General features: G+C 41.5%; 2 protein-coding genes across 24 annotated transcripts in view; one reads left to right on the plus strand and one right to left on the minus strand.

The window, feature by feature from the left end:
* LOC132536803 (zinc finger protein 569) overlaps positions 1-26,299 on the minus strand; it is an 82,014-nt gene that overhangs the window by 26,784 nt on the left and 28,931 nt on the right. For 2 of the 20 annotated variants that reach the window (XR_009548343.1, XR_009548342.1), the window contains 2 exons: positions 8,677-8,709; positions 5,963-6,861 (listed from right to left, as the gene is read on the minus strand). The exons of 16 other annotated variants lie outside the window; for them this stretch is intronic. The gene's annotated coding sequence lies outside the window, so the exon portion shown is untranslated. Of the gene's footprint in view, positions 1-499; positions 1,022-5,962; positions 6,862-8,676; positions 8,710-26,299 lie in introns of those variants that run through there. 2 more of the 20 variants (XM_060185805.1, XM_060185808.1) reach the window with 2 other exon arrangements.
* On the plus strand, positions 1,130-25,535 carry LOC103127318 (zinc finger protein 570). 4 transcript variants are annotated; one of them, XM_060185833.1, is made up of 6 exons: positions 1,130-1,250; positions 10,067-10,163; positions 11,202-11,284; positions 16,848-16,974; positions 17,640-17,735; positions 24,059-25,535. In XM_060185833.1, exons 3-6 carry the CDS (start codon positions 11,252-11,254, stop codon positions 25,405-25,407), a joined length of 1,605 nt encoding a protein of 534 aa, XP_060041816.1. In that variant the 5' UTR covers positions 1,130-1,250; positions 10,067-10,163; positions 11,202-11,251; the 3' UTR covers positions 25,408-25,535. The 4 variants fall into 4 exon arrangements, with proteins under 4 accessions (XP_060041816.1, XP_060041817.1, XP_060041818.1 ...); XM_060185834.1 differs by lacking the exon at positions 10,067-10,163; XM_060185835.1 differs by lacking the exons at positions 1,130-1,250; positions 10,067-10,163 and adding an exon at positions 2,397-2,874.

Below are 26,299 nucleotides of genomic sequence, written 5' to 3' on the forward strand. Positions count from 1 at the left end.
GCCCTTGGTCCCCACCTGCAGCAGAAAGCTTCAGGAGTGGTGGAGCAGGGCTGCAGGTCTGTCCCACATTCAATTTCTCTGTCTCTAGCCAAAATAATAAATGAAATGTTTAAAAGTTAAACAAAAGCGCGTAGCTAACACACGAGAATCAATTTTAACGTGCCGGGGCGAGTGATAACACACACACTCTCTACGTCCCAGGAAGCACCAGGAGGGTCTCGCAAATACACCTCCCTCCCACGGATTTTCCCTCTCGCTCCAGACGCCGCCCTGGCGCACATTCGCACCCAGGTGCCGAGAGAAACGCGTCGAGAGAAGCAGCCACAAGACCCGCTCGCGGGGCTGCGGACACCCGAGTCGGCGGGGACGACCGAGCCCCCGGGCATCTCAGGCCTGGACTCCCTGCCCGCGCGCGGCACAAAGGGGCTCGGGGCTCGCGGTCGCCCTCGCGCTCCCCGGCGGCCCGCCCTCGCGCCCACACGGGCCCGCGCTCGCCCACCTGCACGCCGCCCTGGAGGCACAGCCCGCGACGCCGCGCCTCTGAGGCCCGCGGCCAGAACGCCCCGCGGTGCCACGAGCCGCGGTCCGTTAGGCGTAGAACCACACTTCCCAGAGGCCCCGGCGCACACTAAGGGAGGGACGGGTCTTCCAGGCCGCGAAAAACCGGGAGAGACGCACAGGCGGCTAAGGGCGCTCAGATCTGCCCATGAGGCTCAGCATCGGTTTTTCAGAAGCGGCCTCTGCTGAGGACGACACTCGGAATTTGAGAGTGCAACCCGGTGCTGAGAAGAATCTGCAAAGTCCTGCGGCTTTCCTGCTTCGGACTACATTTCCCAGAGGCCTTCACGACCCGGGTCTATTTATTTCGTCTGAATGGTTGGCTGGACCATCAGATTCTCAGGGTCGAGCTGCCTCCTGGGCTCCGTCACTTTAGTTCCGCCTTATCGGATCCGCATTGGGTTTGGGTTTAAGCAGGGTGAAGGTGAGCCTGCGGCAGGAGGAAACCTGCCCTCCTGAGGCCCCAGCACCTGTCCACAGGCAGAAAAGGGGGGCGTGGCGCTCGGTGACTGCGCGAGATTTCCGTTATGGAAGTGGGGACTGGGGCGAGGGGTGGCGGGAGGCTACTGTGGGGTCTAGTGACCCCGAGGTCCAGTTACTTTGGAGTCCTGCAAAAGTGTGAGCCTGTGTGTGACCGTGGTCTCGTCCGTTGTTCTTTAGATGCTCAGATTTTCTGACCCTGCTTATGTCAGGTATGTGTGTCTGCTTTTCTGATTGGCCTCTGTTGTTACCTGTGGGGTCCCCTGGAGAAGTGCTGAAGGAGGAAGGGATGGACCTCGGAGGGAAGAGAGAGTTTTGGCTTACTGGAAGAAGAACTGACAGCCACCGGCAGGGAACTTAGACCATAGAAGGTTTACTTAGGTGCAAAGGAAGATAGTGGCATTTTAATTTTTTTCCTTTACAAAGGCAAAGCAATCCTGGCTTTTTACCTTGGCTTTTTAGAGGTTCCTGGAGATGTGCTGAGCTCTAGATGGAACAATGGCTGCATAACTGAGAAGGAGCAGAGAAGCCTCTAGACTTTTAGGGTTGCCATGGTGACGGTGTTTGTGCTAGTTCCTGTGCCTTCACTGGGGTCCAAGTCTCTCATCCAGCCCTCTGCAGTAGACTGTGTGTTCAGTGCAGCTGCTAGCAGTCCTTCTGACAGGTGTGCACATTTACAGACTTCTTCATTGGGCTTTTTTTTTTCTCCACCCCCCACCCCCCACCCCCCAGCACTGCTCAGCTCTGGTTTATGGTGGTGTGTGGGATTGAACCTTGGGGCCTTGGAGTCTCAGGTTAGAATCAGTTTGCATAACCTTTATGCTATCTCTCCCACCCCGGGCTTTGATCTTTTACTGGCTCTATTTCATTGTTAACTGTATTGAAACTTAGACGGTTTAATCAATGTAAGACACCAAGATATTAAGTGGGAGACATTACAGATTCATAAGTCTGTATTATCGAAACACCCTGATTGTTTTCTTTTTATAATGTAAAAAACTATAGAATGATTCCTGAAGGGAGTCGGGTAGTAGCGCAGTAGGTTAAGCGCACGTGGCGCAAAGCACAAGGACTGGCAGAAGGATCTGGGTTCAAGCCCCCCCGCCACCCCACCTGCAAAGGAGTCGCCTCACAGGCAGTGAAGCAGGTCTGCAGGTGTCTGTCTTTCTCTCCCCCTCTCTGTCTTACCTTCCTCTCTCCATTTCTCTCTGTCCTGTCCAACAGCGAGGACATCAGTAACAATCACAATAACAACCACAACAATAAAACAACAAGGGCAACAAAAGGGAATAAATAAATATTAATAAAAAAATTTTTTTAAAGAATGATTCCTGAAAGTATAGTCTTTGTGCTGCAGGTCTCTCTCTGTAACTCTCCCTCATTACCTCCCTCTCTCATTTTCACTGTGTCTATCCAATAAATTAATTTTTAAAAAGGGAAAGCTAAAAAAATGTTGAAATAAGGTAAAGACATCGAGCCATTAAATGGAGTTAAACGTCAGAAATTCAAAGTAACCTCAGCAATTAACGTTCTGAGTGGGAAAGTAGGGACGTAACTAGGAGCAAAAACCTAGAACTCCAGCAAACCAGACAGTGTGTCACCTCAGGCCTAAAGATCTATTCCCCCCCACTCTCTCCCCCTCTCTCCCACTCTCTCTGTCATAGATTCTGCTCTAACTTCAGAAAATTGGAAGCCAATTGGCAATAATAGTTGAAGACTCACTGCAATACTCTTGCAATGGAAATTAAAATGAAGACAATGTCTAGGAAAACACAAACGGAGCAAAATACTACAGCGTACAGAATGCTAAACATTAAGAACCTGAAATCTTGGGAGGTATGAGAGGCTTTATGACTCAAAGTTGACTATGATGATACACAATCAAAAAGACCACATTGTTTCTAGGATACAGTAGAATTTTCTAACTTTCCTTAGATAATAATGGGCTCTGTTTCAAAATCTGACTGTCTGGAAAGGAAAATGAGACTACTAGACAAACACTAGATAGAGAACATGTTTTCCACGTTAAGTTCCCCACTTGTCTATACCACAAGTTAATTTCTTTCTGTTTAGAATTCTTTTTTTTAAATTTCTTTATTGGGTAATTAATGTTTTACATTCAACAGTAAATACAATAGTTTGTACATGCATAAGATTTCCCAGTTATCCATATAGCAAAACAACCCCCACTAGGTCCTCTGTCTTCCTTTTTGGACCTGTATTCTTCCCACCCACCCACCCACCCCAGAGTCTTTTACTTTGGTGCAATATGCCAATTCCAGTTCAGCTTCTACTTGTGTTTTCTCTTTTGATCTTGTTTTTCAACTTCTGCCTGAGTGAGATCATCCCATATTCATCCTTCTGTTTCTGACTTATTTCTCTTAACATGAGTTTTTCAAGATCCATCCAAGATCGACTGAAAACAGTGAAGTCACCATTTTTTACAGCTGAGTATTATTCCATTGTGTATCTAGACCACAACTTCCTCAGCCACTTACCTGTTGTTGGACACCTGGGTTGCTTCCAGGTTTTGACTATTATAAATTGTGCTGCTAAGAACATATGTGTACACAGATCTTTTTGGATGGATGTGTTGGGTTCCTTAGGATATATCCCCAGGAGAGGAATTGCAGGATCATAGGGTAGGTCCATTTCTAGTCTTCTGAGAGTTCTCCAGACTGTTCTCCACAGAGGTTGGACCAATTGACATTCCCACCAGCAGTGCAGGAGGGTTCCTTTGTCCCCACAACCTCTCTAGCATTTGTTGCTGTTACCTTTTCTGATGTAGGACATTCTCACAGTGAAATGGTATCTCATTGTTGTCTTTATTTACATTTCTTTGATGATCAAAGACTTGGAGCATTTTTTCATGTTTTTCTCGGTCTTTTGGATCTCTTCTGTGGTGAATATTCTGTCCATGTCCTCCCTCCATTTTTGGATGGGGTTATTTGTTGTCTTGTTGAGTTTGCCAAGCTCCTTATATATTTTGTTTATTAGCCTCTTGTCTGATGTATGGCATGTAAAGATCTCCCATTCTGTGAGGGGTCTCTTGGTTTGGATAGTGGTTTATTTTGATGTGCAGAAGCTTTTTAATTTGATGTAGTCCCATAGGTTTACGCTTGCCTTAGTCTTCTTTGTTAATTAGATTTGTCTCATTGAAGATGTCCTTAAAATTTATGCAGAAAAGAGTTCTACCAATATTTTCCTCTAAGTATCTGATAGTTTCAACCCATTTAATCCATCACCATTTGTTGAAGAGTGTTGTTAAAATTCGGAGGCTCCAGCTGGCCGGGCTAGCTTCACAGGCAGGTAACAGAGACTCGAAGACACATGGCTAGGCAGGGAAGCTGTATTTCTTTATTCAGGAACAATGATTCACAAACTAAACCAAACTAATCACCAAACAGAACTCTGCTGCCTCCTTCCCCCGCGGCGGCGCCAAGAACTATCGAACTCTGGAACTCTCACGGGGTTCCTTGGGGCGGGGACAAGCGGGCCCGCGAAAACTAGCAGGACTGAACCAATTTTCTTGGCAGGGGGAGAGCATACAACAATTCCCCCTTTTCTTCGGTAGAGCATGAGACTCTTAATCTCAGGGTCGTGGGTTCGTGCCCCATGTTGGGCGCCATTTGTTGTTTAAATTTGGAAGCTCCAGCTGGCCAGGCTAGCTTCACGGGCGGGTAACAGAGACTCGTGGACACACGGCTGGGCAGGGAAGCTGTATTTCTTTATTCAGAAACAACGATTCATAAACTAACCCAAACTAACCACCAAACAAAACTCCTGCCTCCTTCTCACATGGCGGCGCCAAGAACTCTCGAACTCTGGAACTCTGGAACTCTCTCAGGGTTCCTCGGGGCGGGGACAAGTGGGCCCGCCAAATAGCAGGACTGAACCAATTTTCTTGGCATGGGGAGAGCTAGAACAAACCAATGTAAAGCATACAACAGAAGAGAATCTGCTTTCCCCATGTAATAGTCTGGGCACCTTTGTCAAAGATTAAATGTCCATAGGTGTGGGGGTAGAATTTAGAATTCTTTCTATAATTTATTTTCAAGTACATCTGTTGAGAATAAGTTATCCTTTGTCCTTTCAGTTTCCTGATTCATTTTTAAATGTTTTTAAATTGGTCAAGTATTTTTTCTATATTAAATACATATTTAGAGTTATGATGACTTTCTGTTGTGTTGATCAAACAAGAAATTTTGCCCTTTATAGTCTAGAAATTTTTCCATAGTTTATCCTGAAATAACTACCTTTTTATAACTTTTTAAAAAAAATTATGATATTCATTTATTGGATAGAGACAGTCAGTAATTGAAAGGAGATGGGGAGGTAGAGAGGAAGAGAGGCAGAGTGACACCTGTAGACCTGCTTCACTACTTGCAAAGCTTTCCCTCTGCAGGTGGGGACCAGGGGCTTGAACTCGTCCTTGTGTACTCAACCAGGTGCGCCACCACCTGGCCCCTACTTCACTAGTCTTTTGGCTAGTGCATGTTTTTTCTTTTTCTACCATTTTATTTTAGCTTTTTTGTTTGTTTGTTTTATTTCGCACCAGTCTCACTAGAAAGCATTGTAAAATAAATGATTATCATATTACAATTCTAACTAAAACATTATTAAATTTATAAATTTATTCCCTTGTTTTTTATTGTTGTAGTTGTTGTTGTTGTTATTGATGTCATCATTGTTGATAGGACAGAGAGAAATGGAGAGAGGAGGGGAAGACAGAGAGGGGGAGAGAAAGACAGACACCTGCAGACCTGCTTCACCGCCTGCAAAGCCATACCCCTGCAGGTGGGGAGCCGGGGGCTTGAACCAGGATCCTTAGGCCGGTCCTTGCGCTTTGTGCCACGTGCACTTAACCTGCTGTGCTACTGCCTGACTCCCAAATTTTATATAATTATACTTCGCATACTTACTTTTGTTGTTGTTAGGTACAGAGAGGGAGAGGGAGTGACAAAGACCATGGCACTGAAGCTTTCTTCAGTGTATAGTGGGGGCCCAGACTGGAACCTAGGTCATGCATATGGCAAGGCAGCACATTATCCAAGTAAGCTCTTTTGACAGTCTGACATAGTTACATTTTTACATTAAATGTAGTAAATTTATTCTATCACTTTAGAATTTCTTGTCTTTCTTTTTTTCTTGCAAATCTCCACTAGAGAGAGATGGAGAGAAAAAAATATTGCAGCCCTGCTTCACCACTCTTGTAAGTTCCTCCCCTGCAGGTGGGGACCAAGTGCTTGAACCCAATTCCTCGTGCATGGTATTATATGCACTCTACCAGCCCCAGCCCCATCATTTTACCTTTCAGGAATATTATATAAGTCAGTGTCAGTATACACTTTTCATGTTGACATTTTTATTCAACATAATTCCCTAGAAAGTCATACATGTTGTGTTAATATACAAGTAATTTATTCTTACTGCTGACTAGTATTATTTTTTTATAATTTATATAATTTTTATTTATAAAATGGAAATATTGACAAGACTATAGGGTAAGAGGGGTACAGTTCCACATAATTCCCACCACCAGAGTTCTATATCTCATCCCCTCCCTTATAGCTTTCCTATTCTTTATCCCTCTGGCAATATGGACCCAGGGTCATTATGGGGTGCAGAAAGTGGAAGGTTAGGCTTCTGTAATTGCTTCCCTGATGAACATGGACTTTGGTAGGTCGATCCATATTCCCAGCCTGTCTTTCTTTTTTCCTAGTGGGGCAGGCATCTGCGTAGGTAAGGCTCCAGCACACATTGGTGGGGTCATGTGCCCAGGGAAGTCAGATTGGCATCATGGTATCATCTGAAATCTGGTAGCTGAAAAAGAGTTCAGATATAAAGCAGAACGTGGTCTGGAGGTGGTGCAGAGGATAAGGCATTGGATTCTCAACCATAAGGTCCCAAGTTCAATCCCTGGCAGCACATGTACCAGAGTGCTGCCTGGTTCTTTCTATCTCTTCTCCTATATTATTCTCATGAATAAATAAATAAATTCTTAAAAAAAAGATATAAAGCAGAACAAATTGTTGAATAATCATGAAACTAAAGGCAAGAATACTGCAGATGAAAGTTTGGGGTCTCTGTTTTGGAAAAAGCTAGTAGGTCTATTTTAGGTATATTCCAAGGGGCCTTTACTAGTTTTTGACATCTGATACGCAGGTGGATCCAAGGTATTGTCTGGGGAGATGGTCTCATAGTTGTCAAAAAGACTAGAAAGCTGGATCAGGGAAGAGAGCAACTTCCAAATATGGGCTAACTAGTTTTCTATATGAATATTTAAGAAATTTCAGTCATTTGCTTACAGCAGCACAGCTGGGCTGTTTCCAGCTATAGGCTATAAGCATCTAAAACTGCTTATGTATTAATGTACACAGTCTGCATGAATTTTCATTTCCTTTAGGTAAATACCTGAGAGAATTTTCTTATCAATACACTCCCCACTGATCACCCCTCCAAAAGAAAAAAAAAAACTGGGATTTTGATTGAGATTGTGTTGAACATAAACTGAAATCTTTAAAATGGCAAATTTCATGACTCCACACTTATTTAGCTTTTAATTTTAGTAATATTTTGTAGTTTCCAATGTACAGATGATGAAATTTTGTCAGACTTACTCTTATGCATTTCAATTTTTGATATTACTGAAAATCATATTAAATATATAATATATAAAATATACTAATTAGTTATTGCATAGCAACAGAATTCAAGATGGGAGAGGGAGACATAGGTGAGGGTAGATAGCATAATGGTTATGCAAAGAGACATTCTCATACCTGAGTTTCCTAAGGCCCAACTTCAGTTCCCCACACTAGCACAAGCCAAAGCTGACCTGTGCTCTGGTATGAAAGAAAGAAAGAAAGAAAGAAAGAAAGAAAGAAAGAAAGAAAGAAAGAAAGAGAGAGAGAGAGAGAGAGAGAGAGAGAGAGAGAAAGAAAGAAAGAAAGAGAAAGAGAGAAACCTGCAACTTAAAGCTCACAAAGCTTTAAGCTTTCCTCCTGTAGGAGGAGACAGGGGGCTTGAACTTAGGTCCTGTGCATTGTACCATGTGTGTTCAACTGGGTTTGTCACTGTCCACCCTCATAGATAGTATTTTAAAACGTTTCAAGTTTCAGTATAGAAAACAGTTGGTTTTTGTATATTGATCTTGTAACCTGTTATCTTTCTAAACTCAGTATTTTTATTAGTTTTGGAGAAACTGGAGGATTTTCTACAGAGATGATAGAATATATATATATGGAGAGGGACATATACAGTTGTACCTATTCCTGTCTGCTGTTGACAATCTGTAGGTGTGTACCCCATCCACAATGTGGTTGGAATTTGGAGACTGACAACTCTCTCCCTGTCTCTCATACACATGCACACAGTGAATGTTTTATTATTCACACATTAAAGCTTTCAAGGGAGACCTGGATAGACTTCTCAAGAAAGTCTACAGTGGTTTGCAAGAGTGAGAAAAAGAAACTCTGCATAGAGTTTTTATGGCAGAAATCTCCAAAGTTTAAATCTCTTAGTGACAAAAGAGGGAGAACCTGACCTTGGAGCACAGCAGAAAGGATATGGCTTAAAAACTGTGACCAGTTTCTTTTGTCACTCCCAGTGCTGCTTGTGTGCTTGTTTGGTACTGACCTGGTTGGTACCTCTTTGCTGAAAAGCCCAGACCTGAAAGATGGAGGAAATGAAAAGCTAAACAGAGTCAAGACTGACAGTGAAGGTGACATTAACTTGAGGTGGTGAGGCAGGATGGTACTAACTTGCAGTTTAAGATTAAAACACATACATAGCACAAAATACCCAATGACAACTTACTTTGAACGTCAGTTTGTGAGTCTGATGAGAGACCCATCTAGTGGACTATTAATTAAACAGATGAACCTGCATAGTTGGAAAAGGAAGCTGAAGATACAGTTTGTGTTTCATTAGCACAGAGATGTCTAATAAAAAGTGGACCTGTTACTTTACTCCAAAACTATTTTCTCCCTGATCAAGAAGATATTCTAAATTAGAAAACCACAATTTGATTGTACTTAATTCGGACAACCTCTATTGTACATGAAGACTGGTGTATGTTGCACAAGCAGATTGCATTTCTGAACTAAATGATCAAATTTGCAACTCTACTTTCTATCAGTCTTCAGATCATAGCACTTCCTCGCAAGTACCACTACAAAGCCATGAAATAACAAAATCACACAACGGTCACAGAAAAGAAGCATCTTTATCCCCCCACACCCATAAACAATTATATGGAAACACACGTAATGACAGAATCCAAAGGGTCACACACCGATTCACAAAAGTACAGGCGACAAATTTATGGGGAGACCATATGCAAAAAATAATTTTAAAAAATACGTATTAAGTACCATGTTGCAAGGAAGTCCAATGAGATTAAGGAATCATGAAGTGTTGCATGAACAATCCAAGCTTTCTGGGAGATGTGACATTCCTGAGTATCAAGAGAAAGGGAACTTTGAAGATACTTAGCACAAGAGTATTTTTAGAAGGAACACATTTACACATCCCCACCATAAAATCAATAATACAAGACTTATAGAAGGGCATGCTAGGGGAATAGAAATAATGTCCCGGGGAGGTGAGACCAAGAGGAAGTGTACATTGGTGCACTGGATTTCCTGCTGCGCCCCCAGCACTCATATTTTGGGTAACCCAGGACACCTCTAGGAACTAGCCTAGTGGACGCACGCAGGCCCCGCCCACGCGGTCCTCAGTGCGGTGACGTGGCCCACTTCCTCGCAGCTGGCAGGATCCGCGGTTCAAGGGCCTGCTGGGGAGGGAAAGTCAGGGCGGAGGGGTGGCGCCCAGAGCCCGACAAGGGGCCGCTCTGTGGGGTCTCCAGAGCTCGGTCTGCACGAGCTGGACTACATTTCCCAGCGGCCCCTGCGAGCCGTCGCGGCGCCCTTTGTGTCTCCGGCTTCCCTTCCACGGGAGTGGGTCCAGAGAGACCCACCGCTACAGGGGCGACCCAGGAGAGGTGACCTGAGCTTTCCCGGACCAGGACTTCCTGGTTCTGGGGTTTTACAGGTTGGGATCAGGCTGACGAGACGCCGGGCGGTCGTCCAGATGCTGGTCGCTGGCGCCGGGCGTGACTGCAGGTGAGAGCGCCTTGATGGCAGACAGTGTGAGACTGTCAGCCTGGGAACCTGCACGCGCGGCTGTGGGTGCGAGTGGGTGGGTGCTTGGTGCCGTCCACGGCGTGCTGTGGGTCGGGCCAGGAGGGTGTGTTCTGCCTTCCGTGGCCCCAGTACCTTCCTCCTCCCTGACTGCAGAGTAAGATTGGTTGTGCTTCCCAGTATTTTGAGGCTCGGGGTATGGGAGAGGGTGGCTGTACCCATACCCAATAGCACTGACTGTAAAGCGCGGTTGGTGCTGTAGTTTTTAAGAGGGGGTGTGTGTGTGTGGGGGGGGGGTGACACTGTGCCACCAGTATTTCAGAGCTAGCACAGAGTTGCCTGTGGGCCGCAGAGTTTCAGAATCTCTTTTCTGGAGAGACCTGTGCAATCAGGGAGACCTTTCATTTGATCTACTGTTATTTGTGTGCTGTCGTGTAAGTAATTATATCCCTTGGGGTTTTATATTTGTAAAATCTAGGAAATCCACTATTATGTTAGTTGGTAATGAATGATTTAGGCAAATGTTAAATTGTATACAAACGGTAGCACAGCGGGTTAAGCGAACGTGGCGCAAAGCGCAAGGACCCACATAAGGATCCCCACCTGCAGGGGAGTCACTTCACAAGTGGTGAAGCAGGTCTGCAGGTGTCTGTCTTTCTCTCCCCCTCTCTGTCTTCCCCTCCTCTCTCCATTTCTCTGTCCTAACAACATCAATAACAACAATAATAACTACAACAATAAAGTAACAAGGGCAACAAAAGGGAATAAATAAATATTTTTTAAAATTGTATACAAACAAATCCTTAGGTCTCCAGTATGCCCCACTCCACCCAGAATACTGCTCAGCTCTGGCTTATGGTGGTCCCAGTGACTGAACCTTGGACCTGAGTCACAGGCAGGAAAGTCTTTTGCATATACCCACTAGTATTGTCTCCCTGCCCCCTCCCCATTGTGCTTTCTCTACAAGGAAAGTTGGATGCTGCAAGGAAAGGTTAGTTTCTCATGTTCTTTTCTTCTCAGTATTGTAAGAACACTGCCATTCCCCAAGTGAAGAGACAGAAGAGGAAAGGATGGCTGTTGGACTTCTTAAAACCATGTACCAGGTGAGTTGGTTTTTCCTCTTTTCTGAAGTATTTTCCTCTAATTCTTTTTTCTGTTGAAGCTTTCCTAGGTAGTTACAGTGCGTTGACTTGCAAGACTGTATACAGTCTGGTCCCTAACTATCCTACTGACCTTGTCTAATTTCTCTCTGAGCCCACACATTATCTAATTCACTCATTTCTAGACACACAGGTTTCCTTGTAGTGAGTTATGTTAACCCATGACCTTGCACTTGCTTTTTAGAAAAACTGTACTCTGGCCAGGGTGGTGGTGCACCCAGTTAAGTGCACATATTACCAAGTGCAAGGACCCAGGTTCAAGTCTATGCTCCCCACCTGCAGGGGATCCATCTCATTAGTGGTGAAGCAGGTCTACAAATCTTTGTCTTTCTCTCCCTCTCTTTATCTCCTTGTCCTCTCTCAATTTCTCTGTCTTATATAATACAAATTAGAAAGAAAGAAAAAACATGGCCACCAGAGGAGTGGCGGATTCTTAGTGCCAGCACCGAGCCTAAGCAATAATCCTGGTGGCAATTTAAAGAAAGAAAAACTGTACTCTTAGACATAGACCTTCATTCTAGTCACAGTCCAGAAAGTAATTCACTAAATCTGTTTTAGTTAAATACCCATTAAGTAAGGGCTTAGTCCTTGTGCTCCATCTGTACTCCATCCTCTTGTGATTTCATCCTGTTTCATTGGTTTAAATACCATCAGAAGGGAGTCCAGTGGTAGCACAGCGGGTTAAGCGCAGGTGGCGCAAAGTGCAAGGACCCGCATAAGGATCCTGGTTTGAGTCCAGGGCTCCCCACCTGCAGGGAAGTCACTTCACAAGTGGTGAAGCAGGTCTGCAGGTGTCTATCTTTCTCTCCCCCTCTCTGTCTTCCTCTCCTCTATCCACTTCTCTCTGTCCTATCCAACAACGACATCAATAATAATTACAACAGTGAAACAACAAGGGCAACAAAAAGGAATAAATATTTTTTAAAAAAGAGAAAAACATAAATACCATCAGAATGCCAACATCTGCCAAATTATCTACAATCCAGACCTCTGCCCTGAAATTCAGAGTTATATATTGAACTGCTTTCTCAGTAGTTTCATTTCATTGTTGTCAAATTCAAACACTTCAATCTCAGTGAAATGGACCAATGAAAATTTTGGAGCATAGGAGTGATATGAACTCATTCTCATCTCAATAGGCTTACTCCAACTACTACTGAAAATAAACTGAATGAGATGAGGGAAGAGACATAAATCAATTAGGAAACTCACAGGCATCCCTAACTGTATTGCTTTAACTGTAGGTTTTCCATCAGGAGGTTTTGTTCTTTCAGAATATATTGAGGTGGGTGGAGAGATAGTTCCCTGGGTAGGATGTGCACATGCTTTGCCATGTGTGTGAGACACAGTTTCAAGCCTCAGCACTAAATGGGACTTTATAGCAATCTTGTACTGTGGTGTCTCTCCAACAGCACAATGAAAAATAGTGACTCAGGAGTGGTGAAATTACCCATATGTGAAGCCCTGTCTTCACAGACACGTACTTCTAGTATCTGACCACTGTTTAACACCACCAATTGGTCATACTTCTTCCATTCTGGCTTGAATCGTCATCTGGATTTCTACTATAATCTCCTAACTTGCCTTTACACTTCCATCCTTATTCTCTTTCATTCTATTTACAACAGAGCAGTGATCGTGTTGTGTCATACTATGTAAATTTTACCCATAATGGAATAAAGTATAAACAGCTCTTTCAAATAGTTTAGCTATAAGGGAGAGAGAAAAATAGGTGATGACTGAAGGAAAAACTGTAGTTAACTAGCCCAAGATGGGTAAATTTCTATAGGCTGATTTTACAGATTTAGTATAAAGGGAAATTTGAAGATGAAGAATTCAGAGGAGGGAATTGTAAGATCACTGTGCTTGAATAGGCTAGAGGAGCTTAGCTCTCCAGTACAAATAGGACAGTGGCCTTTGCTAGGAAAGTGTGCAGTTCATCTGTAATAATAGGAACAGTTAATATATATGGGCACAGATTTAGGTAGATTTGTAAATATTGTGGGAACTTGTGGAAATTCTCTTAGAATGACTTTTACGTGAAACAGAAAACAAGATCATCAGCTGAGAGTAAGAATGTGAGTGACGGGAGTCCAGTGGTAGAGCAGCCGGTTAAGAGCACGTGGCGCAAAGCGCAAGGACCAGCGTAAGGATCCCGGTTTAAGCCTCTGGCTCCCCACCTGCAGGGGAGTCACTTCACAGGAGGTCACTTCGGCAGGTGTCTGTCTTTCTCTCCCCCTATCTATCTTCCCCTGTTCTCCTCTTTTCTCTCTAACAATAAAACAACAAGGGCAACAAAAAGGAATAAATAAATATTTTTAAAAATTGTGTCTTTCCTTCCTCCCTAAGGTTACCTGAGAGGCTACTCTATGGCTTTGTACATGTATGGAGCCCTACATTCACTGTAGAGATAGCTAATCTTGTAGGAAAAATGCCACGCCGAATGTGTGGCCCAGGTTCAATCTCAGGCATCACAGGGTAAATGGTGCAGGGGATGTTCAGATGCTATCATGTCACTCCCTTTCTCATCTGTCTCTTATCTAACTGAATAGAAAAAATAAAGTCAGTCTGCAAATGGACCTGCAAAAACAACCAAAAGCTTAAAAAGGAGGGAGAATGATTGATTTTGTCTGATTACATGAGATTTAAAACTAGATGTCTTTATGGAGGAGGGAGAAGGTATATTCTAGAAACATGTAAGAAGCAAAGAAGTCACCTGTCTCACTTCTAGGTGGTATGGCACAATGGACATGGGGAACAGGACAGGTCTCATATGACAGCTACAAAGAAAGTAATACTTTGAGTTGGAAACTTCTTCTTCTTCCAGCGTTTGCCCTTCTTCCGTAGCCAGTCAACAGCATCAGGTTGAGCCTGATGTAAAGTTTTGAGACCTCCTTTGAATCTGGAGAGGTGGCAGTCGTTGACTATGTGGGTCATAGTCTGTCTGTAGCTGCAGGGGCAGTTCGGGTCGTCTCTGGCTCCCCAGCGATGGAACATAGCGGCGCACCGGCCATGGCCTGTTTGATAGCGACTGAGGGGGGCCCAATCATAACGTGCTAGGTCAAAGCCGGGTTGACGCTTGCAGGGGTGTGTGATGAGGACTGATTTGATTTGCTTCAAATTGGTTTGATTATAATTATAAATAGAGGGATGGGGATATAGCATAATGGTTATGCAAATGGCTTTCATGTCTAAGACTCTGAGATCCCAGATTCAATCCCTAGCACCGCCATAAACCAGAGCTGAGTAGTGCTCTGGTCAAAAACAGCCCCCCCCCCAAAAAAAAAAAGATATAATTATAAGTGGATTTTGAAACCAAGTATTAGGTGAGTTATAATATTTTCAACCCTTGTTAATGTAATAAAAGATTTACTTAGAGGTCAGGTATTTTAGGACTAGAATTTCTTCATTTTTTTAATTGAGGGGATTAATACTTTACAGTACAGTCATTGACATATGTGTACAATTTCATTATGTACCAGTACCCCACAATTCTCTTCTACCCTTCCTTCTCCTTCCTTCCTCAGTCATTTGCTTTGTTGCAATACACCATGCTCAGTTCTGATTTATGGTGAGGTTGGGAATTGAATCTGGGACATATGAGCCTCAGGCATAAGTAAGTATTTTTATAACCATAATCTAAAGGCTAGAATTTAAATTTTTTATATTGACCTTGTAATTATTGTTGTTGACTGTATAAATTCACAGAATTAGTGAACAATGTATATACCATATATACAAATATCTTATAAATACTTATATGTATATGATAAAGTAAACATAAAGAAACAAGTTGGAAAGTGTACATGCCATTTAGACCATTTCTTACCAGGGACATTTCTGCAGTGTATGAAGAATCTTACCACTGAAGAGCAATTTATTGCAAAGGGAGAAATTCACAAATTACTTCATATCATTAAGAAAAATGGTCTCTGAATGTTCACACTTTAGGAATTTTCTCATTTAAGTTTTTTATGACACACAGGTAGAGAGGAACATTGTTCACCACTACTTGGGGTGCAAGGGATGGAACCTAGGTCTTCACACATGCAAGCCATGTATGACTCTACTAGGGAGTCACTTTCCTAGCCACAAGATGTTTTAATCTGTGGAGGCAGTTTCTTTAACTATGATAAAGGTGTAGCAGATGCCCAGCAAAATAGTCTTTTCTTGCCTTGATTACTTCTGGAGTTATAAAAAAATATATGTGTAGCAATCTGTATACACACATACATATACAAAGGCAGGATTAGAAGACTAAGGAACTGGGGGTAGAAAGCATTGATTGCTACTTTTACACACACACACACACGCACACACACATGCACACACGCACGCGAGTGCATTAGATTTCACCATCAAGTGGTCACTCAAGATCCAGCTGAATTACAGCCTAGCTCTTAAGTTTTAAGAACTAGGCCCAGTCCCTGAGTGGGACACAACTTTCCTTACACTGTTTTAAGCACTCTGGATTAAAGTATTTGAATTTTAATGGAATTGGTGATTCACTCTATTTGGTCTAGCACAATATTTAGAGCTCTTGCAAATACTTTCCAATCTCATTCTTTTATCCTCATAGAGCTTCTTGAACTTTTCAAGTAAAATATCTGAATGTGTGATGCTACTCTGTAACTGAATATAGCAGCAATCAAAACAACAAACTCTACCCTCATGGATCTTACTTTTTTAAAAAAATATTTATTTTATTTTTGAGATGCAGAGAGAGAGACAGAGAGAGAGAGAGAAACACCAGAGCACTGCCCAGCTCTGGCTTATGGTGGTGCAGGGGACTGAACCTGGGACTTCGGAGCCTCAGGCATCATGAGAGTGTTTGCATAACCATTATGCTATCTACCCCCACCCTGGATCTTACTTTTTTAAAAGTTTTATTTATTAAGAGACACAGAAAGATAACTACTTAGTTCTGGCATAAGGTGGTGCTGGAGACTGAATCTACAGCCTCTAGGGTGTCAGATATGTAACTTCTGTGGTTTCAAAGGTTGAGCTCTCTCCCAAGACCATACCTTACCTTTTGACAGCAGGGGCACACAGTAAATACCAATGCAAGTTAAGTTCTACAAACACAAGTAAAGCAAGGCCAGGAGTATAGGGACCTGGGAATAAGGACATTGCAATTTTTTTTTGAAAGATGAGATCTTTAAAATATATATATTTATTGAATAGAGACAGGCAGAAATTAATAGGGAGGGAGGAGGGAGAGAGACTTGCAGCACTGCTTCAACACTTGTGAAGCTTTCCTCCTGCAGGTGGGGACTGGGGGCTTGAACCTGGGTCCTTTTACATTGTAACATGTATGCTTTACAAAATGCACCACCACCCATCCCCAAACATTTTAATGCAGAATAATCTGAGAAGAATGCTCTGATAGAGAATGTATTTGATATCTTTTGAAGACATAACAGGAAAGGCTAGTGTGCCTGGAAGCCAGAATTATTCAAGTGAATCTAAGACATAAGGCTATTTCACTTCATTTATTTTATTTCAGGAGTTGGTGACCTTCAGAGATGTGGCTGTAGACTTCTCCCAAGAGGAGTGGGACTGTCTAAATTCCACTCAAAGACATCTCTACAGTAATGTAATGTTGGAGAACTATAGGGTCTTGGTATCACTGGGTAAGAAAACCTTGCAAAAATGAGTTTGGCTCTGCTTGTAAGAGGCTCTGATTCTACCATTGTGAATGTTTGGTTAGCATCTGCAATGCTTAGCTGAATGTCTACTACCTTTGCCAAAGTAATGATTTTAATATTTGTGGAGTTGGCAGTGGACAGGTCTGATAATTAATCCATGCTGCAAGCTTTAGATAGCTTCTTCTTTGAATGTATGTTCTTGACATATATATCTCACTCTCTCTCACCCCCTTCCCTATTAATTTCTGCCTGTCTCTATCCAATAAATATATATATATTTTTAAATTAGCTTTATTAATTGGATAGAGACAACCAGGAATCAAGAGGGTAGAGGGACATAGGGAGAGAGGCAGACAAACACCTGTAGCACTGGTTCACCACTTACAAAGCTTTCCCCCTGCAGTTGGGGTCCAGGAGCTCAAATCTGGTTTCTTTCAGATTGTAACATTTGCACTCAGTCAGATACAACACCTCTCGGCCCCTTAATAAATATATTTTTAAAAGATCCCATCTTAAAAAAAAAAAAATGAGCAATGCTCTTTTACCAGTTCCCTATTCTATGGATATATGGCTAGGAGTTTCTTCTCTGATGATCAGAGGATTAGATATGAGCTCCACTGACCAAAGTCTGTTTCTTTTTATATATACAGGACTTTGTTTTTCTAAGCCAAGTGTGATATTATTGTTAGAACAAGGCAAAGAACCCTGGATGGTAAAACAAGAACTGACAAGAGGCTTGTGCACAGGTAAGTAAAGAAGTAGGAAAAAAAGATAGCGAGGGAGAGAGACAGACTTGCAGCCCGGCTTCACCACTCGTGAAACTTTTCCCTTATAGGTGGGGACCAGGGGTTTGAACCTCTTTATTCTTTTTTTTTTTTTTTTAAATTTGAGAGATAGGAGGACAGGTAAAAAGAACTAGATATCACTCTGGTACACGTGCTGCTGGGGATTGAACTCAGGACCTCAAGCTTGAGAGTTCAGTGCTTTATCCCTTGGGCCACCTCCTAAACCATTGAATCTCTTTATTCTTTAATGAAATGTTCTCAAATATTCCTGTATAAGTTTGGGGCCTTTTTGGCTTTTCTTCCAAAGTTGTTATTTTTAACTGTTTTCCAACTTATATTCTACCTCCTCCTTTTTAACTCATTTAAAAGTATATTTATTTATTTTGTAGAGAGAGAAATCGAGAGGGAAAGGGAGGAGAGAGACACCTGCAGCACTGCTTCAACACTCATAAAACTCCCACCCCCTACAGTGGGGACTGGAGGCTTGAACCTTGTGCATGGTAACATATGCACTTGACCAGGTGTGCCACTGCCTGGACCTTTTTATTAACTCATTTATTTATTATCTGAGTTTTATCCCTTCCCAGTTGTATAAATCTATCCTAAAAAAGATTTTCCTAGCCTTGAGGTCTCCAGCAGCTATAACTGCAGTATTAGGTTCAAACCCTGAGACATGTAGTAAAATTTGGGGCAAGTTACTTCACCTTTCTGTGCTTTTTTGCATATGTAAAATGTGGTAATACTTTTAAAAGTGTTTTGAACAGTGCCTATTTCATATTATGAACCCAGTATCTGCTATTATTAGAAGTAGTTTGCTTCCAAATGCCTCATTTTTCTCTTAATGGTTAGTTGTTGCTGAGGAATTATTCTGATGCAGTCTCCGCCCCCAGGTTTTACTATGCCCCGCGAAATCCTAGCAGTGCCCCCTTCAACCAATCCTGGCCCCACACGTCACCCCTGGTTGTCGCCCAATAAAAAGCCCCCTTACCCCCCCAGCTCTCTCTGGGCTCTCAGCTCCCCCTCTCTCAGATCTCGCCCCTTTCTCTCGCCCTGTGGTCAGGTAGTGGGGATGGCCATTGTCAGCTGACTCCATGTGGCCTGAGCCACCACCCCCCCATCCTATAATAAAGATTTGTGTACCCCTTTGCTCCGGACGTCCACTCTCTTCTCCACGGTGCAACTCTCTTCTCCGACACCTGACCGCTACAGCAACAGTTAGTTAACTTACTCTGTCATTCATTTAATCAACTTTTATTGAATGTGTATATTAAACAAGAAGCTTATAGATTGCTGAGATGCCAAACATTTATATAAACCAGGATGATAGCAGAGATACAGGATAGCTACAAATATCATATATGAAGAGAAAGCTCGCCCAAGAGGAGAATGGGTAGTGAGTCAGAGCAGTAAGGGTAGATGGTAAAGCTGCTGGTCTTAATTAAAACACAGATCAGAAGCTAAAAAAACAGTTGAGGGAGAGATGAATAGTTTAGTTTTATGGTGTAGGAACCACTAAGTTAAAATTTGAAAGAAAAACAAGGTTACTGTTAAAATCTCTCATTCTTCCCCACTCCCCTTTCCCTATCTTTGATGTCCTTGTTCATTAATTTTGATGTGGGATGCTGGGCAGTGGTAGACCTAGTTGAACACACACATTATAATTTACATGGACCCAGGTTCAAACCTCTCATCCCCTCCTACTGGGGAGGTTTCACAGGCAGTGAAACAGTGCTATAGGTATCTCATTTACCTCCCCTACTTCTGTCTCTCTCTTCCCTCTCAATTCCCTTCTCTATCCAAAGTAAATAAAAAATAAACAAAAAAATTAATGTCCAACACTTTGTCTACCTCCCAGACCACTATAGTTAAATAATGGGTTGTTGAAAAGTCACGATGTGTTTTCTCTGCAAAAATGCTTCATGACGTTTCTGATAACCCAATAATAGTAGAACAGAATCCCATGTACCTACTTCTTAGCTTAAGAAATGCAACCTTAAGCCATAGAAATAGCTCAGATGGATAGTGTGCTGCTTTGCTATGCACATGAGGTTCAAGCCTGACCCCCATCTCATTTAAGTTAGCCTTTGGGCTATAGTCTCTTTTTATTCTCTCTGCCTCTTTATAAAACAAACAAATAGTAGCAGAAAATTGTAAGGGCCAAGATATAGTTCACCAGTTTAAGTGTACTTTACCAAGCATAGATCTGCGTTCAAACCCAATTGCCACATGGAAGCATCAGGTAGGGGAAATAGTATGATGATTATACGAAAAGATTTTCATGCCTGACGCTTCAAAGTCCCAGATTCAATTTCCCCACCTACCATAAACCAGACCTGAGCAGCGCTCCGATTTAAAAAAAAAAAAAAAAAAGTCTGCAGGGAGCAGTGGAGTCATGTAGGTGCCAAACTCTGGCAATACCCTGGTGGCACAAGGAGGGGCGGGGAGGAGGGAGGGAACAATGCTTCACTGTCTTAAAGCTTTCTTGCTGCAGGTGTAGACCAGGGACTTGAACTGGTGTCCTTGTATGTTATAACATATGCGCTCTACCTCATACACCACTGTACAGCCCCTTTTAAATAAATTCTTTAGAGATCTACTAATATAAACTTCCTGTTTTCATTATACAAACCTTTTTGTTGTTACCACTGCGGCTTCACTTCTTCAGGACAATGTTTGTAAGGAGAGAGCAAGAGAGGGAAGGCCACTGACACTTTCCCCAGTGCCATAGTATTTCCATGTGATGTACCAAGGGCTTAAACTTGGGTCCTATGCATGACAAAACAAAGTGTTCTTCCAGGTGAACTATTTCACTAGCTCCCCAATATTTTTTTATTGTTCACTTATTTTACATATTTATTTTACTAGCATGCACATAAGACCCGTATACATATAACTATATGTATACAATATACATATATATGCAGTATATGTACATATATAATATATTGATATACATATATAATAAATTATATATTGAGTTATTTTTATTAGCACTATATAAATCTCATTCTATACTTTCATGGCTTCTTATTAAAAGTCAGTTCTCCGAAGTTGGGTAATAGCGCAGTGGGTTAAGTGCAGGTGGTACAAAGCACAGGGACTGGAACAGCTTAAAGATCCTGGTTCACGCCCCTCCCCCCGACTACAGGGGAGTCACTTCACAAGTGGTGAAGCAGGTCTGCAGGTGTCTGTCTTTCTCTCCCCCTCTCTGTCTTCTCCTCCTCTCAATTTCTCTCTGTCCTATCCAACAACAACGACATCAATAACAACAACAATAAAACAACAAGGGCAACAAAAGGGAATAAATAAGTCAATCAATCAATCAATAAATAGTGGTCCGGGAGGTGGCACAGTGGATAAAGCATCGGACTCTCAAGCATGAGGTCCTGAGTTCAATTCTGGTACATGTCCCTGGCAGCACATGTACCAGAATGATGTCTGGTTCTTTCTCTCTCTCCTTTCTCATTAATAACTAAATAAAATCTTTAAAATAAATAAAGTCAATTCTCATTAATACTATTAATACTTTGATATGTTCAGTTTTTTTCTTCTATTTTCTCTTACTAGGACTTGGTGCCAGCACCATGAATCCACTACCCAGAGGCCAATCCCTCCCCCCCTTTTTTTTCTATTTTATTCAGTAAGACAGAAATTGATTAATAATTAGGACTTAGGTTCAAACTCCTGCTCCCTACCTGCAGCAGAGAAGCTTCACAAGGGGTGAAGCAGGGCTGCAAGACGCTCTCTGTCTCTCTCCCTCCCCACCTCTCCCCACCTTGCTTAATTATTAGTGTAGGTGAGTATCTTTTCATGTGATTGTTGGACATTTGTATGTCTTCTTTGGAGAAATGTCTGTTCAAGTTATTTTTCCATTTCTCAGTTGTGTCTTTGTAAAGTTGTAGGAGTTCTTTATATGTTCTGGATGTCAGATTTTTTCTTTTATTCAGTATGTTGCTTTTCTTTATCCTATTGACTATGTGCTTTAATGCACACAGTTTTTAACTATCATAAAGTTTAGTTTATTTTCTTGCCTATGTTTTATATAGCCATGAAATCACAGATCTGTGTCATGATTTTCTCCTGTGTCTGCTTCAAGAGTAGTTTTAGGTTTCTCATGCATTTTTAATTAATGTCTTATATGTTATACAGTAAAAGCTTAACTTCATTGTTTTGCATGTGAGAATCCAAATTTTTTTCAGCATCATTTGTTGAAAAGCTTTGCACTTCCTCAGTGAATGATCTTGGCACCCTTGTCAAAACCTTTGAAATGGTTTATGTGCTATTTGCTGTTCCACTGGCATATGTTGTCTGTACTTATACTAATACAACACTGTTTTGACCTCTGTAGTTTTTTTAATAAAATAAAAATCAGGAAATGGGGGTCTGGTGGTAGCGTAGCAGGTTTAAGCACACATGGCGCAAAGTGCAGGGACCAGTGTGAGGATCCTGGTTTGAACCTCCGGCTCCCCACCTGCAGGGGCATCGCTTCACAAGTGGTGAAGCAGGTCTGCAGGTGTCTTATCTTTCCCCCCGTCTCTCCTCCCCTCTCCATTTCTCTCTGTCCTATCCAACAATAACCACAACAACGATAAAACAACAAGGTTAACAGAAGGGGAAAAAAAGCCTCTAGGAGCAGTGGATTCAGGCAATTTTAAGAAAATAATCATTAGGAGCAGGGTAGATAGCATAGTGATTATGCAAAGAGACTGTCAATGCCTGTGGCTGCAAAGTCCCAGGTCCAAATTCCCACAACATGATAAACTAGAGTTGAGCAGTGCTAAAAAAAAAAAAAAAAAAAAAAGTTGGGATTATGATAGGGATTGCACTGCATATCTATATATAGCATTGGAATATCATAACAATATTTTGACTTTTATAGTCCATGAACAGATGTTATTTCCATTTACTTCTGACCATATCAGCTCACTTTCCTGATTTTTCATTGTGAGTATATGGAAATAAAAATTTTTTTGAGTGTTAACTTTGTATCTGCTACTTTTTTCTAAAAAAAAAAAAAAAAAGATTGGTAGGAACAAGTCTTCAGTGACTCTCTCCACACCACTCAGTGTAAAAGCCATATTCTTTAGGAATTCTATAAAGCTTAATTAGTTTTGTTATTTGCTTTTTTGTTTAAATCTACTACTACTCATTCCTTTCCAGCCACACTAGCCGTCTTTCCATCCTTCTACCATACCAAAAATATATCTAGTTTTAGGTTGTTTCTCCTGCCTACAGTGCTCCTCCAAATATCTAGGTGACTGACTTACTCATTTTTTTCAAATCTTTGCATAAAGGCTAACTTAATTATTATTCCTAATTTAGCCTTCACCAGTGCTCTTTACATTGTTTTTGCATTTTATATAACAGTAACTTCAAGTATATAGTAAACCTCAACATTTTTGGTAGGGTCCATTGGAGGTTAAGGATCTTTTTTCTGATTTATATATCGAAACTATCTGGAATAGTACCTGTGGAAAAGTTTAGTTAATACTCTTTGTCAACCTCGGAGGGTCGGAGGACCTGGTGAGTGGTGTCGGAGGAAGGACAGGAGGCTGGTTGTCCGGCAAACAGCAAAGTTTATTTTCATCTACAGCAATTTATACCCTTTTTGCATAGCTCTTTCTCAGACACAGCTGCATTCCTAGGCATGCTATTCTATATTAAGAATCTCTTTTCTACTTATTAAAACAATATGAGCTTGCACAAACACATCACCCTGTTCTTATTTAATCAGGATGTTCCTTGAACTTTGTCTAGTTATGCTTTAAAAATCCTGGGCATGTCTGTTTCTCCACTTCTTGGGACATTGGTTTCTGGCCTAGCGACCTTAGAAGGCTTGCCTCCTTGTCATGCGAGCTTGCTCAGTATACTGGTTCTTGCCAAGTCCCCAGTGGAGGTACAGTTAACTCCTTCCAGTGGAGATTCAGTTAACTCATTACACATTCTTGAAGAAAGTAACTATCAGAATGGGAAGGGTTCCGAACCCCCAGCCCTCAGTGGCTATATTAATATATGCATAAAGTTTCCTCTAAGTTCAACCACCTCCATAATCCCTTGGTGACCTGAGATTTACCTTATTTATTTTAATTATTATCATTCCTGTCCAAGCTTCTGCATGACCTATTCCCAGTTCCTGATTTTGGCACACTTCAGAATTATGAAATCCAATGTTGTTGTCAATTTTATTTGATATTAAAGTCACAGACTTCACATTACGCATGCACTTCCGTAAGTGTACCTTCTGGTACACAATAGAGGAGATATCTTTTCTTATTACTTTTCAGGCTGGAAAGCTACTTCTGAAACTGAAGAATTAACCCCAAAACAGGACATTTATGAAGAACAATCATCCCAAAAGATATTAGAAACACTTAGAAGCTATGGCCTCGAGTATTCCAGTCTGGAATGTAAACATGAAGATCATGTTGAAAATCAACCAGAGAATCAGAAAACATGTTTCAAAGGAGAGACAATCACTCATGAAGAAGCACATGCTGATGAAAAACAGCAAGAATATAACATGTCATGGGGAAGTTGTTATCCAAACACACTCCTTCATACACATCAAATAATCCCCAAAAAGGAGAAAATGCATAGAAACGACACATGTAGTAGCTTTAAGAAAAACATATTGGTCATTAAACCCAAAAGTATCTATACAGGGAAGAAACTTCTGAAATGTACCGACTGTGAAAAAGTCTTCAGTCAGAGCTCATCCCTTACCCTTCATCAAAGGATTCATACCGGAGAGAAACCCTATAAATGTGTAGAATGTGGGAAAGCCTTTAGCCAAAGATCAAATCTTGTTCAACATCAGAGGGTTCACACTGGAGAAAAGCCCTATGAATGTAAGGAATGTAGGAAAGCCTTCAGTCAGAATGCACACCTGGTTCAACATCTGAGAGTCCACACTGGTGAAAAACCTTATGAATGCAAGGTATGTAGGAAAGCCTTCAGTCAGTTTGCCTATCTTGCTCAACATCAGAGAGTACATACTGGAGAGAAACCCTATGAATGTATTGAATGTGGGAAAGCATTTAGCAATAGATCATCCATAGCTCAACACCAGAGAGTTCATACTGGTGAGAAGCCTTATGAATGTAATGTCTGTGGGAAAGCATTTAGCCTTCGTGCATACCTCACTGTACATCAGCGAATACATACTGGAGAGAGACCCTATGAATGTAAGGAATGTGGAAAGGCTTTCAGCCAGAATTCACACCTTGCTCAACACCAGAGAATCCACACTGGAGAAAAACCTTATAAATGCCAGGAATGCAGGAAAGCATTCAGCCAGATTGCTTACCTTGCACAACATCAAAGAGTTCATACTGGAGAGAAACCTTATGAATGTATTAAATGTGGCAAGGCTTTTAGTAATGACTCATCCCTTACTCAGCATCAGAGAGTTCATACAGGAGAGAAACCTTATGAATGTAATGTTTGTGGGAAGGCTTTTAGTTACTGTGGATCCCTTGCACAACATCAAAGAATCCATACGGGAGAAAGACCCTATGAATGTAAGGAATGCAAGAAAACCTTCAGACAGCATGCACACCTTGCTCATCACCAGAAGATCCATTTTGGGGAGTCACTCTCACCACCCAATCCAGTCAATCACCAAGTCCTATAGGTCCTTTTTCATAAATATTTTCAGAGTTTTCACTCTCCTCTATCTCTAATGACATCTGGCCTTAACTGAATCTCTGCTGTAGCTTTCTGACAGGTTCCTATATTAACTTTGATCTCTTTAAATTCATTTTTCAAACATATCTTTTTACATTTTTTTAACCAGAGCAGGGGGATTGAACCTGGGACTTTGGAGCTTCAGGCATGAGAGTGTTCGCATAACCATTATGCTAGCTACTCTCCGCTCAAACATTTTTTATAGTAAATACATATCATTTGTCTCCGTATACCCAAATACTACTTGTTTACCTGCAAACAGCTACCATATACTCAAACTTACTTTTAAAGTTTTCAGCCAGAAAACTTACTGTTGTAAATAATCAGTCTGTGAGGCACTTTGTGATCTGCTCCTTATATCCCTTTCAGCTTTATTTTATTCCAGTCTCCCTATCTGGGCACTAGGAACTTTTTAGGACTGAGAGCTTAGATTCGGTAAATTAACTTGATCACCACTGTGGCTTTGTGTAACTTAGTAATTTTCCTGATCTTAACTTTGGATTTTACTTTTATTCTAAAAATATGAATATGAAAGGATACTGGGTTCTAGAAATTTATTAAATGAAATAGTGTCCATTGCAAATTGATACATTTTGAGGAAGATATTTGCATTCACCAGGTATAGCAGGTATTCAATAAATGTACTGACTACCTATTATGTACCAGGTACTGTTTAGCATAATGTATTTAACTTGTTTACTCCTCACAACTAAAACAACATTACTTAGTCGACAAGGTAGAAATTCCATAGAAAACAGCAAGTCAAAAATGGGAAAAAACTAAAAATTTTACAAAGTATGAGCTTTGCACTCTTAGAGTATTCAACACAGACATAGGTC

This window comes from Erinaceus europaeus, chromosome 2, assembly GCF_950295315.1.
Source record: "Erinaceus europaeus chromosome 2, mEriEur2.1, whole genome shotgun sequence".
NCBI classification, from domain to species: domain Eukaryota; kingdom Metazoa; phylum Chordata; class Mammalia; order Eulipotyphla; family Erinaceidae; genus Erinaceus; species Erinaceus europaeus.

Bases quoted from the DNA above. Each gene is read 5' to 3' on its own strand.
- LOC103127318 (XM_060185833.1), top strand. From the start codon at position 11,252: ATGGCTGTTGGACTTCTTAAAACCATGTACCAG. The intron at 16,975-17,639 runs GTAAGAAAACCT...TTATATATACAG, and splicing joins TAGGGTCTTGGTATCACTGG to GACTTTGTTTTTCTAAGCCA. The intron at 17,736-24,058 runs GTAAGTAAAGAA...ATTACTTTTCAG, and splicing joins GACAAGAGGCTTGTGCACAG to GCTGGAAAGCTACTTCTGAA.